The following is a 17,332-nucleotide window of genomic DNA, read 5'->3' on the forward strand; positions in this document are numbered from 1 at the left end:
ATTGTATCTGTCTTGTTAGTGTGAGCGCGTGTGAAAAAAGAAGATTGGTAAAGAAAAAGAAAGATGGAATCATCTGCTTCACAACAACTTCAAAAACTTTCTCATAGCTTTTCAATGTCTAATCTATCTATTTTGTGCCAAAAAAAAAAAAAATCATCTATCTATTTGAATTTATTTGACGCCAAATATTATAACATCATTAGAAATGACCAAGTTATTGTGTCTGCAGCTATAATGGGACGAAAGCCTCAAAGTCATTAAACTTGGTTTGAAAGTACCTTTTTAGACAATAAACATCCAACTAATATACGTAATTTGTAAGACTAAAATATTTGCTTTGACAGAGTTGCAGTGTTTTCGAATTTTTTAATGAGCGTTATTTTTTGGAGTGTAAACCATTATATGATTAACTTATTTGACGATTAATTGATTTGTTAAGCATTTTTATGTATCCACTAGTTCATCTACAAGATAAAATATTAATCTTTGTAATTTGCTATACGGTTGCGAAATATATTTTTTATGAATATTATTAGAATTTGTGTATTTGATACTATTGTGGAAAACAAAACAGACTAATTATACTACTTTTGGATGAGTGTGGAAAAAAGGTTACCAACTAGTAATAAAGTTTTGATGACGCAATAAAAGTTGAATCTAGTCAGAGAAATAGGACAAACTAGTTTCGCGCGTCTGAAACTAGCGCGTGTACGAGATCGCTTGAGTGTTTCGTTCCTGAACGTGAAGAGCGGTGTGCTCACGTGCCATCGAAAACGTGTTGGTGAAAAAACGTTGGTTACTTTTTATTTCTTTTATCATTCTTGGGTTTTACCTTTTTAAACGAAATATCTGTATTTCACACGCAATCCCTGCAAAAGGAATCACAAAAAAAAAAAAAACTTTCACCTTTTCGTATTTGCCTTTTTACTCTCTTCTGACTCATTTCCGCCGTTACAAAAGTTATTCCTTTTCAACCTTTTTGTTAGAATTTAGCAATTAATATAATAAATACTAAATATTAATCTCAGTTTAGTAAATGTTGTGTATAGAACTATACTTGTATATCTTTAATTTATTTTAAAAGTGCCACCACAATGAATGGTCGTAATCCGATATCTGTATATTAATAATATCACATGTGATTCCGACGATTTTATTTTGATTCATAATTTTGTAAGAAATGTAATGGATTTGGCTAAAGGTTATATTTTACACAGCACCAAAAAAGAAAAAAAATTACACAACACTCGTTCTAAAACAGAAAAATATTCCCAAAACCACATTTATATTGAGAAGGGGAGCGTAGACAGGAGTCAAGCCATGAAAAGCTAAAGACGCAAATATTTCACGTCTAGGTTAGTTTAATAAATGATTTGAAACAAATGAAATACATCTGAACTTCTCATAATGAACGACGATCCCAACGAACATATAACTTAGCTTTGAAGCTAATAGACTCGAGAATAATGATTAATAGATACAACACGAACATTTTTATGAGTTGCTATTTTGACTCGAAGATCATAATGTTTATAACATACCCAAAACTTTTAAAAGTAAGATTTCCCCTAGACCAATTTGATATAAACTTGAATTTCAGTAACCAAATGCTTGGCGACAGCTTGACATCCTTTTGGAACAAGGACCAAATCACAAAGATCATAACATTGATTGTGTTACCAACTCAACAATAACAATTCATTTTTTCATTGTTTGGATAGAGAATATTAAATGTATAGACAAGAATTGTAAGGTCATCACATGTGCCGATGTGCGAGCCGACCCAATAAATTCAGAGACCATTTAATACACAATCTATTTTGTGCAAAAAGACTCATACTTCTACACCAAACTCATTGTCTTTTCATAATTTGTTACCCTTCATAACTTGTCACATTTCATTTGTCAGAACCAATAATGCAAGGAAACTCAAATACATATTCATGTTTTTTTTGACTAAACATATATTCATGTCTCAATAAAATAATTAGTGTAGGTATTGATTTGCCATAAGATCCATCTAGTTCAAGATGAATAAATTAGTTAATTTAAGTTGTTGACAACTCCAAAAAGGTAGAAAGAGAGAAAAAATCGTCCAAGCAGTCGATCAAACTACTTGCATGCAATTTACGAGCGTAACCTTTATTTAATTTACCAGCGTAAAGTAGAAAATATAAAAAGTAACTGGGTAAGAGTAGCGCACGCTTTGCCTTTGGGTTACGCGTTTATCGAGTTAACTCACTTTTTAACCAACTAGTCCTTTGCAGCCTTTTTACACTAAACTTTTCTCTGTTATACTCTTCCCTTGTCAAAAAAAAAAACTCTCTTCTCTTGTCCATACTCCACACACCTCTTATTTTAACTTCCGAATATTTCATTAAAATTATTTATGTTTTATGATTAGGACTAACTAAATAGGAGTACTGCATACATCGATAAAAGATATATCCTAATCCCTTGTTTCCAAAAAACGAAAGGTTAACTAGGTAAACATCTGCAGTCAGAATACTCCCAGGTGTTACATTCTATATTAGATATTATCACATCAGATACTATATGCATGTACAATTTAGTGAGTTTTGGTTAGTACCGATTCTTATATTATCTTAGCAAAATCCATAATCACCGCCCAAATATCATATACGCTCCTAACAAAACACACAAATAAAAATGAGTTTCAAATCTGTAAGTGAAGGGCTAAATTAAGATTTGGACTATCTTTGGATATCCTAATTGTTTCGGAGTCATTCTGTACAAGTCTACGATGGGGTCTTTGGGTTCTTGGACGAGGCGGAAATTGTCGTGTAGCGATGGAATAAAAAGAGAAAAAAAAAAGCTGACGCAGAAGAATAGTTTTATCGTAAAGGCCGATGAACATAAAAGTGCAAGTTTGAAAAGAGTTGAGAGTTTCAGCTTTCTGCATTTATTACAACTATACGTACAATTCTTGTCGACCTACTGTTTCTACGCAATGACAACTTTGCCTTTTAATTATGCTTTAAATACCACTTTTTCATATGGTATATATATGAATCCTGGACAGATGAAAAAAACTTTCTCAAAGATCACTTATAAAACTTATTATTATTATGATGTTCAATACTATAAATTCACCAAAGTATTGAACATCATAATAATAATACTAAGAAAAAAATACTAACGAAATATAGATTAAGAAACAATAGATCAACGTTAAACCGAATCATAAATTATTCAAAATAAAAATAAAGTTCTTGTTTTGTTATTTTACTTTTTTCCCCCTCTAATAATGTTTTTGGTGTATAATTTGTCCAAAAATGTATTTAAAATATCGAAACATTTTTGCCAAAAAATATAACATTTTCGAGAGTTAATAATTGCGGTGTCAGAATAATTCTATCAAATTTCCGACCGAACTGAACTAAAAAAAGCGGATTGAGCTTTTGGTTATCATTTCACGAAGTTAACCATCTCACGAGACATTTCAATAAGATTTATCGACCACAGAAAAAAATTTAATGGGATTTTCTTTTTGTTCAGCTATTTTAGACATTTTGGAGTTCATAGGAACATTACACCTAACAAAAAAAGTCCCCACGTTTACATAGTTAAAGAATAATAACATCGCTGTTCCAAACCCCATTGTTCTTCCACGATGGTGGCATAAACCCCTCTATTTTCTCTGACAAAACATATTCGTTCAAAAGCCTGCAAATATATAATTATAGAATGATGATTTCATCTTTTTTTTTGTAACACTGATGATTTCATCTTTATTTCTTTATAAGCGATGCTAGCGTTAATAAGAGGCACTGTAAGTTTGTTACCTGCTTTATAATATTACTGAATTAAAAAATTGTGTCAATGACGTTATTAGATATCCCCTCAAATGGAGTAAGAAGTCTAGTCCCCTGATTTTGAGGCTGCTTTATTAAGAAGGGTGAGAAAATTCATTTAAAGATTGACTCCAGATAAGGAAGACTACGTACAGTCTAGGTCACAAATGTATTTGTCAAATACAGTACATGATACCCGCGTAAGGCGCAACAAATGCGAAACACGTCTGATTACTACTGATGAATATAACAATAGAGTCAAAATTGCTAACGAGAAGATTGACTAACCTGATATTAAGATTGTAAACCCCAATTTTTAATATAAGCTAAACCCATTAAGTTCATTAGTTGGTAGGGGCGAATCACATTGATGGCTCACTTTTCTTTTGTTATAGGAGTAATAAATACAAATTCTTGGTGTACTTTGAGTGATTCAAGTATCACATGATACCACGCTTACTTGTTTCAAAATATCCTTAATTGAAATATTTTATGCATTTCTTATGATCAAGTTTTTTTATAGTAATTAATTAGACTAATCTATTGGATTACGTATTAGAGAGTAGAGTCGAACTTTATTGCCGAATGCAGAGTGCTATAAGCAAAACGTATTTGATTCAATTCAAAATAACGAATTGAAAACAAGTTGAATCATAATTTTTTTTTATTTTTTTGACGCGGTTTCGAAACTTTGACGCTAAGAAAATGTGAATATGTACATGATGACTACATGTCCACCTTTCCCTCTCAAGGCGACGGTCCACAACAATTTGGCAGACTTCCAATTTCCATTTCTATCACTGTATGGCTCTTTTTTCTTTTGGCAGCCACTAATATTACTTTTCTTTTGGGGGTCCAAACCAGTTATATCACTATATGCTAATCTACACATTTTATATGATTTTCACTAATATCCAAATTCAGATTAATTTGAAAGACACCAAAAATCGTTTATGGTGTGAAAATGATGCATTACCAATAACAAGGATGATTCTGATAAGAAAATTGGTTTATTAAAATATTGAAAATAGTAATGCTGGTTTAAGATTCAAAACTAATTAAAATAAGTCATTGCAAAATCAGATAGGTTATGATTCAACCTTTCCTGTTCTATAAATTTCCAACCAATATGAAGGGGATATAAAAAGTGATTTTGATAATTATCTGATGTGTGGTTGAAACATCTCCGCAAATTTGAATTTTAGTTTGGTTTAAATTTGTTTTAAAAGTTTTAGATACATAAAAGTGTACAAATTTTAAACCAACTTGGTTTTGATCGGTTTCTTCAGTTATGCGGGGTTGGGTCGATTTCGTTTATTCGGATTTTTACATAGTTAATTAACTAATTGAATTCTTTTCAAGGTGAGTTAGTAAACTATGAGAATTAAGTGTATAGGGGCCCTTTACACCACTAGTGGGCTATAAAACCATGCACCCAAAGCTATTATGGGCTTTAGTTAGACATGGATCCAAAAAACCGCTCCATATTACTTCTGTTGAATTGAAGACGCCAACACCATGTAATCAATTGAATATACCTTTTTCTTCTTTTCGTCTACTCTTAGGTTCAAATGTTTTGATGATTTTTGCTTTTTAACGAATCATTTTCACAGGCTGCCTCTCTTGTCTTTGGGAGTGACAGTTTATCAAATGAGATATAAAGTGAAACTTGGTTAGGGTTTAGGTAATTTCACAAATTATCTCTCTCAGCTCTAGGAAGTTTTTTTTTTGTTTACACACTCTCAACTTATGGTATCTAGACTCTTGCTAGATTTTGTCTGAAAATCAGACGTGGTTGTACTTGTGGTAATGTTTTTGACAGTTAAAAGAGAAAATCAATTATAGACTCTAGTAAACTTAAAAAGTGGTTATGTAGCACACCGTTGATAAGATGCAATAAATATATGGATATGACAGCTTCACGATCCAACAACACCAGTAAGTAAGACAATAATAATCATAAATATGCCCATATGTTTATCCTGACCCAGCCCACTGATATATTGATTGTCCTTTTTACCCTTTTACATTCACAACGTGCAACAAGTACCTCGCATTTAATACACTGCTTTATAGTACAAAATTACAAACCATATATCAAATCTGCCGTTCATAAGATCTTAAAAGTTATTAGGGCAAGAATGTAAAAAAAAAAATTGAGGATTAACTCATAGAACAAAAAAAAAAAAAAACATCTTCTTATTGTACTATTTGACTCTAGTAATGTTACGTAAACTCAGTCTAAAATTTCAAAAATGCTTTCACAAGAAAGGAAAAAAATCAAGTAAACTTTATAAAGCTTTAAGTGGCAGTTATGTAAATGTGTAGTCCACATGTGGGCATTTTCTAGTTACAGTTTAGAAAAGTCATAAATAAAGCTTTTCGGGAAAATCTACTAAACACATGCACATCGCATCGAACATACAGATTAGCTCTGTCTTCGAAACACTTAAAAAACTTAAAACAAATAAATAAAAAAAGCTTTTGAATTGTCTCGGGAACAGAACTCAAGTCTTCGAAGTTCGATCAAGTTTCAGTTTTTTTTTTTAATATTAATTTTAATCTGTTGTTCACTAACGAATTTGATCACCGGAGAGATATGGAGGAGACACCGAGGTCCGTCGGCGAGGCGTCGACGACTAACTTCGTGGTTGCACGACCGTCTGCGAAGACTGATGACGCGGTGACGATGAGAGGCTGTGGTTTCGGTAACTTCGGTGTAGACAGAGAGGAGCTTCGTCGGAGGATAGTGATGCCTGAGTATCTCCGACTCGCCATGCGAGATTGCATCAAGCGGAAAGACTCCACCGCGGTTCCGGACCATTTGGTACTTCCCGGCGCCGCCGCCGCCGCTACGGAGGAGTTAGCTCCTCATACACCGATGGTTGTGTTTATTAATCCTAAAAGTGGAGGTCGTCATGGACCTGTTCTTAAAGAGAGGCTTCAACAGTTGATGAGCGAAGAACAGGTCACTTGTTCTTGTTTTGTATATCAGAAATTAAAGATCGTAACTTTTGAACTCATCTTACTTCAACTTTGCATTTATATTTGATGTTGGGTGAAATTAACTTAGTTCATGGTTCTGGGTCATTACTTCTTCACTTATATGAAGAGGATCTTAAATCTAGATTTGGGTTTAGATTGTGGATGGCATCACTCTGATCTAAAGTATGTGGTACAAGCAGAATCTATGTGGGTTTGAGAGCTAGAACATTCTTAGTGTTTTGTCAGGATCAAATCTCATGTCTTTCTCTGATTCTAGTCAGTGGAAGTCAGACACTGTTTTGACTTAAAAGATTCTGATTCCTGTGTCAAAAAGTTTTCTTTGGTACTTGAAAAAGGTTAAAATTTTACTTGTCATGAAAAAGGCAGAAACTTTATTACTCGGATTGTAGTTTTTTTTTTTTTTTTTTTTTTTGCAATTCTGATAATTGTACTTGCTTTGTGAGCTCATGGTGGTTATTATACAATTACAGGTATTTGATCTAACAGAAGTGAAGCCCCATGAATTTGTACGGTACGGTTTGGCGTGTTTGGAGACTATTGCAGCGAAAGGAGATGAATGCGCAAGAGAATGCAGAGAAAGGATACGGATCATGGTGAGTGATATGTATATATATATTTTGTGACCATCTTCAGCAATTGGAATTGAATTTGTTAAGTGAGTGGTCATAATGATGATTATAGGTGGCAGGTGGTGATGGTACAGTTGGTTGGGTACTTGGTTGTCTCGGTGAGCTTCACAAAGAAGGAAAATCACATATTCCTCCCGTTGGTGTCATTCCTCTCGGTACAGGAAACGACCTCTCTAGGAGTTTTAATTGGGTGAGTGAGTCTAATAATGTTTCTCTTAGGTTTTGAATAACTGTTTCTCACTCTTTATGTCTCTTTAGGGTGGTGCATTTCCTTTTGCTTGGAGATCTGCTATGAAAAGAACATTACACCGAGCAACTCTAGGCCCCGTTGCTAAATTAGATAGCTGGAGTATTGTAGCGTCGATGCCATCTGGAGAAGTCGTGGATCCTCCTTATTCTTTGAAGCCTTCTGAGGAAACTGCACTTGATCAGGCTTTGGATGCCGAAGGAGATGTACCTCCTAAAGCAAAGTCATATGAAGGAGTATTTTACAACTACTTCAGCATAGGTAACTTTCTCTTATTCAGTATCCTTGTACTCATTTTTTTTTTGAGGTAACACTTGTATTGTTTTGTTAAGGTATGGATGCTCAAGTTGCATATGGATTCCACCATCTCCGCAATGAGAAGCCATATCTAGCTCAAGGTCCCGTTACAAATAAGGTTGTTATATTTTTGTTAAAAAGCTAATGTTTCACTTATTAGCTGAGTTTATAGGGTATATAATGAGATTATGAATCACACTGCAGATTATTTACTCAAGTTATAGTTGCACTCAAGGTTGGTTTTGTACACCTTGTGTCAGTAATCCAGGTTTAAGGTTAGTATTTCCAGTGAAGAGCTTATTCTGAGTTCTACTCCTCTCTATCTTTTGTTGTGTTGACATGTTGTGGTAAGATGAATTTTTGTAGGGGACTAAGAAACATAATGAAAATCCATATTAAAAAGGCAAATTGCTCCGAGTGGGAAGAGATCCTGATTCCTAAAAGGTACAAAAAGTTTAATTATATGCATTGGTTAAAAAAACATTATCATTCACTTATACAATCTCTCTGTTTTCTTTTTGTGTAGCGTGAGATCCATTGTGGTATTGAATCTTGATAACTATGGAAGTGGAAGACATCCATGGGGTAATCTGAAACCAAACTATCTAGAGAAGGTAATGTTTCTCTAAAAAAAAATTCAGTACACTAATGTTTTGTTTCTTTGCTTGCTCTTCAAGCTTCAACAAAATAGGTTTTCTTTTTTTTTTTGTTCACAGAGAGGATTTGTGGAGGCGCATTGTGATGACGGGCTGATAGAGATTTTTGGATTGAAGCAAGGTTGGCATGCGTCATTTGTAATGGCTCAAATCATCACGGCTAAGCACATTGCTCAGGTATAGAAAACAATCTGTCCTCGGTCATGTCCCGGTTTAGCCTCGGTTTCATCTTGACCGGTTTTATCAATATTTTCAGGCTGCTGCGATTAGGTTTGAACTAAGAGGAGGTGATTGGAAAGATGCGTTCTTGCAAATGGATGGTGAGCCATGGAAGCAACCGATGAAAACTGATTATTCTACTTTTGTGGAGATCAAAAAGGTTCCTTTTCAGTCGCTAATGATCAATGGTGAATGATCTCAGCATTTTCCAGAGGTTTTATGAGATGATGTGATAGGAAAAAAGAGGAGCCTGATCTATTTGTATTTTTATTAATTAGTCAAAATAGCCATCTCTGTTCATCTTCTGCTGCTGATGTTGTTGTTGTTGTTGTGCCTATGATGAATGTATTTTTGGAAGGGATTGTAATTTATGATGATGTTTTCAGTATCTATTAAAAAACAGTCAAGTTTCAAGCAATCATTTGAAGATGGTCTTGTCTTTAAATCTTGTAAACTCGTCATGTTTAATATGCTTATCCATGTCTTTTCTTCACTGTTTTGCAATCGATTTAGTGACAACATTGAGAATGACCCTGTGATATAACTATTCTATGATACAATTCCTAACTGTTATGAAAAGTATATATTAGGATCTAAAACTTAGGATCTAAAACTTTAAAATTTGAGTAAGTGTTTCAAAAAAAAAAGGATCTAAAACTTTTTAATTTTAGATATACTTCAAAATTTTGGGTTTATAATTTTAAAAAACGTTAAATATATATAAACAGAGCTACTTTTTTTTTGTCAAGATATAAATAGAGCTATTAACTTTTAAAACTACATCATTATTATTTTAATCATCATTTTTTTAAAATATAGAGTTTAGAAATAATTTGAGACTACTAGATTAAAATAGTTTATTGTCCAAAATTTGAGATATGTATATAATTACTTAAGTCTTATTAACCAAAGGAAATGGTCCTCACACAAACATACATAAGAAAACGTCCGAAAACAATCGTTGTCTGGTTTTCCCGACCGCACGTTAAAACTTCACCAATAATAAATAACGCTGTATACAAAAGAAAGAATAAAATGAACGCAAGAACAACTTCTTTTGGTATGAGTTTTTTTTGTGAGATGTACAAATGGATCATACTCAATAAGGCCTCACCCCAAGAAAATTCCCCGGTGGAAAGTAATTGCAAGCGAATAACACACCGCGTCCGCCATTGCAAATCACGTGAGCGCAGCCTATCCTCTGCGTGTTCTTCCACACAATCTGCGTGTAATGGCCACACATCTCGGCCCTACACGAGTTGGAGTAATAGTTATAGCTCCTTGCTTCGGACAACCATCCATTAGCGGCTTGAACCGGGCTCCATCTTTTGCCTGATCCCCAGAATAGATTCTCACCGTACGGTCCATTCGAATGGATCAAGGCGCAGTCACGGCGCCTCTGGTTGGCCCACCACTGCGCGTAACGGGCTAGTTTGGCGTCCCACTTTAGCGGTTTGAGCCTCAAGCGAGCTCTTGCTGCGTTTTGTGGACCCACGAATTGTTGTTGGTAGTTTGCAGCATCAACGCAATGAAAACATGCTACGAGTATTAGTATGAGAGCCGCGAATGCAGACGAAAACCTATTAATGTGTTTAGGAGAAGCCATTGCGGGTGAAGCTTCACCTAATGGTGTTTACTTTGGTTTTATATAAGCTTCAAATCGTGAGGGGAAATTTGTTTATATGATTTTTTAGTGATATGTATTTTTATTTTATATACTAAAATAAGGTTTTAGTGATGAAATTTCAACTCTATTATTAGTGGTGTACATGTTCGATTATGATAGCCACATTTGAATTTGTTTTGAATTCTTAGATTTTGTATATAACTAAGCATGTATTATAGTAGTTTATATATGCTTAACGTATATTTTATGCATAGTAGGTAAGTTATATATTAATCGATATTGTAGACTACCCCAAAAAAGTCTTGGGAGGCGAGATGATTTAATGTAAAGAATTGTTCGTTAATGGTATAATATTATTTATATAACCGATAATTGTTTTTTAACTAAGTCAGCCGGCAATATTTAGGCATAAAGTTTAGTTTTAATTTATTATTACCATTTGACATTTTATATAACTGATAGTATAAGTTTCAAAGTGGTTCTCATTAGACCAGGTTGGAGTTGTGTTGGATCCAAAATGCAAATGAGATAAAACGCCTAAAAGCCCACATAGTGCAACAAAAGTATAACTCTAATGCACTACATGATTAACTATGAACATTATATTCTATGCTGATTGTCAACAAGTTCAAAGCCAAGCTTTATTATCTACTAATAATAGCAATCTCAGTTAATTCCAAAGGTTGTGAATCTCACTTATGTTGAAAGGTTGTATCTTTTCTCAAAAATCTAAAAATGGTTGTGTTTTTTCAAAAACTTCAATGTTGGAAAGTTGTGTCTTTTCTAAAAATTGTCTAAATAGTTGTGTTATTTTTTATGACGTAAATACTCAAAAATCTCTTTGTACAATTCTTTGTTTATGAGATGTGTATATGTTAGAGTAATGGGTTATGTTGTGTCTTTTTTTTTTGTAAAAAAATTGATAAGTTGTAACTATTCATGTAAATATCTTTTAAAAAGTGAAAAATTGTGATTTTTCTTATAAGTACCTTTTCAAAATAACTACCTTTAAATTGGAAGAATGCGACTATTCAAATAAAAGAGTTGTGACTATTCAAATAGATTTTTAACTTCTATAAATATCTCTGCCATGCATTTCTCAAAATAAAAATTTCAGTACTGAACTAATAATAAAATGGTGGAAAAAAAAAGTTTTAAGCAGTTACTTGGATAAATTTTTTTAAAAGACATTCAAATGAAACGTTATAAGCAAAAAATAGTAGGCATGATTTCTTTGCAAAGCTTAAGAAATTGTAGATAAAATATAAAATACAGATTTTTCTCATAAATTTTTCTAATATTATTTCAACGCTTTTTTGTCTAAAGATTTGTTTTTTATTTTTTTAAAATGCATAATTTTTTAAGGATTCTCAAAATTGCTGAGGACATATATTGTTATCCTAAATTATGCATAACTTTTTAAATGAGCTATATTTTATTTTATTTTCCTATCTATTTTATATACATTTAAATATAATATTAAAATTATCTATAAATTTCAGAAAATTTAATTTTTAGATAATTTAATTTTTTTGTAAGATATATCTATAAATTATTGTACCTATTGATGATTGTAGTCTTTACAGATGAACTATTGCAACTATTCATAATAGTAAATTTTGGTTAAGAACCATTGCAATTTTTGGTATTGGTTATTAATCATTGTAACCTTTAACTCTCTATATAAAGAGTTGTAAAGTTGTGTGTATTAGTAAATCATAATTTAAAACAAATAAAAAATAGAGAGAAAAAGAGAGATTCACTTTTTCAATTGATCATCAAAGATCCTGAAGAAATAAATCAAACACAAAACTTTATTTGTTATTCATGTGCCTCCTAATTAGCAAACCTGTTTTTTTTTTTTTGTTAACTGTTGATGTTATCATTTTTTATAGGAAAAACAAAATGCATCTCCTGGTGAAGCAAACAACATCTTCGTTTCTTAAAGCAAACGACATATTTTGTCATCCCTGAACCAACGTCTTCCTCGAATAACAATGGCACCTCTTTAAAAGATTTATTTATATATGTCATTCTCTCTGATATTGTACTCTTTCCATTGGTTCTTTTATATCTTTTAAGATTTTTATTAATCAAAGTTACGTCTTGTTCTATATTTGTAGGTGTTTAATTACTAGATTCCATTAATTAAATATTAATGGGTTTTGGAACAACGAAGTTGGTACCATCTTTTTCTCTTCAAATTTTTTTTTCACTAAAGGCTTGCAATAATAGAGAATGGAGAGATATCAAAGGCTGTAGCCTGTAGTCCCACTTGTTCCAAGGTGATTTCTAGTTTTTTGACACCTTTTGTCAAATTAGTGTTATACTTCTGTACGAACGAAGAGATGTCATTGGACTCAGACTTTGAAAATTTTGTTTGGACGTGTCTTTCCACAAAAACTGAAATATGTTAGTTATAAGAATTGTGTTTTTACGTAGTAGAATATATTAGAAAGGTATGCCTTTTTTATAAAAATAAATGAAGTCTATTAGTTTCATATGTTGTGTATCTTCATTATAAAAAAAAGTTATGTCTTTTCACAATAAACTAAACTCTATTGATTTTAAGAATTGTGTCTTTTATGAAAAATGAACTCTATTAGTTTTAAGTTGTAACTTTTCATCATAAAAAATAAATTAGTTTAAAAGTAGTTAAAAATATCTCAGTAGGTGTTTTTCTACAATTAATAGTTTTAAGCGTTGTGTCTTCTCATTATAAAAAAACTAGTAATAATAATCTGAAATAATGTTAGAAATTGAGTCTTTTCATATAAAAAATGTATTAGTTTTAAGAATTGTATTTTACATTTTTAAAAAGATATATTTTTATAAAAACTGAAGTGTATTATTGTAAGAGTTGTGTTTCTTCATTATAGAAAAATTTATGTCTTTTCATACCAAAAAAAAAACTGAACTCTATTAATATTAAGAGTGGTGTTTTTTCATTGTAAAATAAATTAGTTTAAAATAATTGAAATATTCCAATAAGTATGTTTCTACAATTATTTAGTTTTAAAGAGTCATATCTTCTCATTATAAAAGATAACTTATTTTTGTAACACATTTATTTATTTACAAAAAATTGCAAACAGTTTTCTATAAAAGATTATCTTATAAAATATGAAATATCTATTTTTATAAATGAGTTACTGTGCGACATCGCACGGGTTCCTTGCCTAGTTGTATAAGTAACGAAAAGAAAGATATGCTGCAGAGTACTATACAGGTTATGTTGATCAGGACACTACGCAAGAGCTTGAGCGATGATGGACCGATAAGACAATTGTTGTTCGTAGGGTCACGTAAGATCCTTAAGGTTTGATGTTGAATGAACCACCTAAATTCCATCACATTTGTCGCATAAATGACATGATAAATGTATGAATTTGGGTACCCAAAGCAATGAAGTTCGATAAGCGTATACTCGTCCAGCTGCGTTCAAAGCTTTCATAGCATCATGGAGAATATTGCTGCTCCCAAAAGAGTATTGTCTCTTTCTTGGGGAAGAATAATAGGACAACCTGCTAGACCTATCCAATGAGATTACTACGTTTTTGTGTGTGAGTGATTATACATCGTTTTTTTTGTCAGTCCCCCGTCGCATCGTTATGTTATTGATCCTATTTCTGTTCAGGGCTCAGTTGGTCGTTGCTATCTAGATTTGTGTACGTTATTAACATTGAGGCAGAATGATGCATTTTAATTTCAAATTCACTAAGCAGATGCCTAGGAAAATACTAATGGAATTTTATGTAGTTTTTTTTTTTTGAAACACACTTCATTCAATTAATAAAAGTTAGTTGGAGGTCATAAAGGCCTCACTTACACCAAGCAACTGCTTTGCTACTAAATCAGCAGCATAGTTCCTCTCAGAACCTTCCAAATTAACATTTTGACTTTAGGCGCTGTTCTTAGATTCCAAACCTCTTGGTTCCAGTTGCCTGCTAGCTGTAGGTTATCTGCATCATTTGTCTCGTTGAAAGCAGCATGATAACTTAAGTGATTTTTAAAGTTTATGTATTCATAAAAGTTTGGAAACAAACGTTTACTAACTTAAGTGATGATTTTGAAAAAAATATTTGATATTTTTTTTAATTGAACGTTTGTTTCCAAACTTTTTAGGATCTGTATTATCTCTTTAGATCTTTTTTTTACTCTTGCCAGATTATGACTAAATTAAATTAAGTAATAAATCTAATAAATCTGCAATTGTTTTCTTTTAGAAAGAGAAGTTTCAGTTATAACTTTTGTTAAATTATTCAGAAAATATAAGTAGAAATAAAATCTACCAATTCTATAACTTTCAATTACTAGATTCTTTTCTCTCTCTTATATTTTTAATGTTTTGAGATTTACTGATTTGTTAGGAAAAAGTCTTCATAATTTGATTTTGTTGGGTCCATATAAAAGCTAATTGTACTCTTCCAAGACCTTGAAGTTTAACACAATATTTATAGGGCTTCTCCAATCGACAGGTAGTAATTCTCGCTGAATATGATCCGCCAAGATGAACAACTGCATGAAAATAAGAACACCAATCCTCCACCGCAGCTTCCGCCGCTCAATCTACAACCTCATTCGTTTTCTTCACTCCCAGATGTAATCGTTGAGAACATTCTTGCTCGTATCTCGAAATGCAATTACCCTAACCTCTCTCTCGTCTCCAAGAGATTCCTATCTCTCCTCTTTTCTCCAGAAATCTACACGACACGTTCTCGCATCGGAACCACAGAGCCATGCATCTATATCTGCGTGGAACGTTTCAAAGACCTTGGTCTTAAATGGTACACTCTTTGGACGAAACATGCTCATGTTGAAACATTAACTGTTGACAATGCTCAAGAAGATGATCTTCCAAATAACGAATATTCGCTGGTTCCCCTTCCTGAATCTAATTCTCTCGTACCATTTATGGATTGCATAATGTAGTGGTTGGTTCGGAAATCTATTTATTCGGTGTGACCTCCTCTGAACAGCCTTCTTCATCTGTTCGTATTCTTGATTGTCGAAGTCACACGTGGCGTGATGGCCCTAGCATGTTGGTGGCTCGAAGGTGTCCCTATGCTGTTTTTCTCGATGAGAAAATATATGTATTTGACGGTTGCGGGGAAGATGATACTTGGATGGAAGTATTGGACATGAAGACTAATACTTGGAGCCCCTTGCTTAGACATAAAGATGCTGTGCTAGAAGAGGGGTGGTTAAATACAGTTGGGCTTCAAGGAAAGATTTACCTAATTACTAAAATAAACTACTGTGCTTATGACCCAAAACAAGGTACGTGGGAAGTCGTGGAAGTCCACGATAATTTGGGATATTTAGGCAAATTGTGTGTGAGTGTGATAGATGATGTAATGTATAGTTATTCATACTACTCCGATAATCTAGTCTGGTATGATTCCAAATGTAAAAAATGGATAGACGTCAAGCTCTCGAATTTCGAACTATTGTATGAGTGGCGTATGGTTAATATACTCAACCACGGTGGGAAACTTTTAGTTATGTGGCTCTGCAATTTTGAGGAATACGACGAGATAGAGGGATGGAAACTTAGGTGCGCGAAAATCATGTTAGAGAAGCGCCATGGAAATGAGGTTTGGGGTGAGATAGAATGGCCTGTTACTGAGGTTAAGCTCCCCGAGTTGTCTGAGCGCTTTAATTCTCTAGTCATTTCGATTTGATGATTCGTGAAAGATGGTGTGTTTGAACTAGTTGACCTTACTAGTCGTTGTGTTCTTCTTAAATGAGCATGTTGTTTTTATGGTCTCTCATGAAAATAGTTTGAGATTTAAAATATATTTTTATATATGCATCATTATTGTCACAATATTAAGTTGTAATGCTTTAGAAACATTTCCTTATCAACATTGAGAATGGAGTATGGACTCTTGTGTCCTAAGGGCATCTCCATCCCCATTCCATTTTTCTTTCTAAAATGGAGTAAAAATAAATATGGAGTAAGGAATGCTGCAATCCAACTCCATATCTCACTCTATAATGAAATCTACTCCATAAATGGAGTAATCTATTTTTTGTTTGTTAATGAAGTGAAAAATGGAGTAGAGATAGAGCAATTTTACTCCATTTTCACTTTTACTCCATTTTGGAGGAAAAAATGGAGTTTTACATTGGAGATGCTCTAAGTTCGGTTTCAGTCGTGCACCTTGAACCTTAGACCTCTCAGCTGAAAATTTGATTGATAAAGGCTTTCTCAATGAACATGTCCAACGGCGATAGCTCCGGAAAATCAATTTCATCGTCTTTATGACATTTGGCATTAGAACAGCTCCATCCGTGAAGCCGCTTGAACTTCTTAATGATAAATGTAATATTTAATATCCCAGCCGTTTCAAATTATACGATGTTTTATAATGTTTATGTTGTTTCAAAATAATGATGTTTTTGAGATTTTAAGGTTAAATTTAACTTTATTGGAAATTGTTCAACTAATACTTCCTATGTTTTCGAAAGTAAGATTTTCTAAAGTGTTCACGTTTATTAAGAATTCAACAAATGTTTATAATTTAGTTTTTTTTTATTTTATTATACACTTTCCAATAATGAACATATTTGAAACTGAGTACATGAAACTTTCAGTAAAAAAAAAAAACTCTTAAGAAATGCGCTCTCTACCACAGTTAATAATTTCCTAACTGTTACGATATCTATAATGCAATAGACAGAATTTAATGATACTTCAATGTGTATGACTTACTGTTACGTTCTAGACTTATAGGTGGGCTACGTTTGAAATTAATAAAACACAGGCGAACTTCTCTATAGGCGGTGCTCAAGAGTCGAAGCCGCGTTGACACATCAAAACATTGGAACCA

At 32.8% G+C, this 17,332-nt stretch overlaps 2 protein-coding genes and 1 pseudogene across 2 annotated transcripts; 2 read left to right on the forward strand and 1 right to left on the reverse strand.

Annotated features, from left to right (window-relative positions):
- Positions 1 to 6,206: 6,206 nt before the first annotated feature.
- Positions 6,207 to 9,290, forward strand: LOC106392327 (diacylglycerol kinase 7). The gene is made up of 10 exons (XM_013833177.3): positions 6,207 to 6,783; positions 7,292 to 7,414; positions 7,503 to 7,640; positions 7,709 to 7,958; positions 8,030 to 8,112; positions 8,199 to 8,269; positions 8,361 to 8,438; positions 8,521 to 8,608; positions 8,711 to 8,827; positions 8,907 to 9,290. Exons 1-10 carry the CDS (start codon positions 6,415 to 6,417, stop codon positions 9,063 to 9,065), a joined length of 1,476 nt encoding a protein of 491 aa, XP_013688631.1. The 5' UTR covers positions 6,207 to 6,414; the 3' UTR covers positions 9,066 to 9,290.
- A 458-nt stretch (positions 9,291 to 9,748) lies between these two features.
- Positions 9,749 to 10,741, reverse strand: LOC106372290 (pathogenesis-related protein PR-1). Its single transcript, XM_013812474.3, has one exon. It carries the CDS (start codon positions 10,473 to 10,475, stop codon positions 9,969 to 9,971), a length of 507 nt encoding a protein of 168 aa, XP_013667928.1. The 5' UTR covers positions 10,476 to 10,741; the 3' UTR covers positions 9,749 to 9,968.
- A 620-nt stretch (positions 10,742 to 11,361) lies between these two features.
- LOC125609547 lies at positions 11,362 to 17,077 on the forward strand (annotated as a pseudogene).
- Positions 17,078 to 17,332: the final 255 nt, after the last annotated feature.

The sequence above is a fragment of the Brassica napus genome, chromosome A1 (assembly GCF_020379485.1).
Source record: "Brassica napus cultivar Da-Ae chromosome A1, Da-Ae, whole genome shotgun sequence".
Taxonomy (NCBI): domain Eukaryota; kingdom Viridiplantae; phylum Streptophyta; class Magnoliopsida; order Brassicales; family Brassicaceae; genus Brassica; species Brassica napus.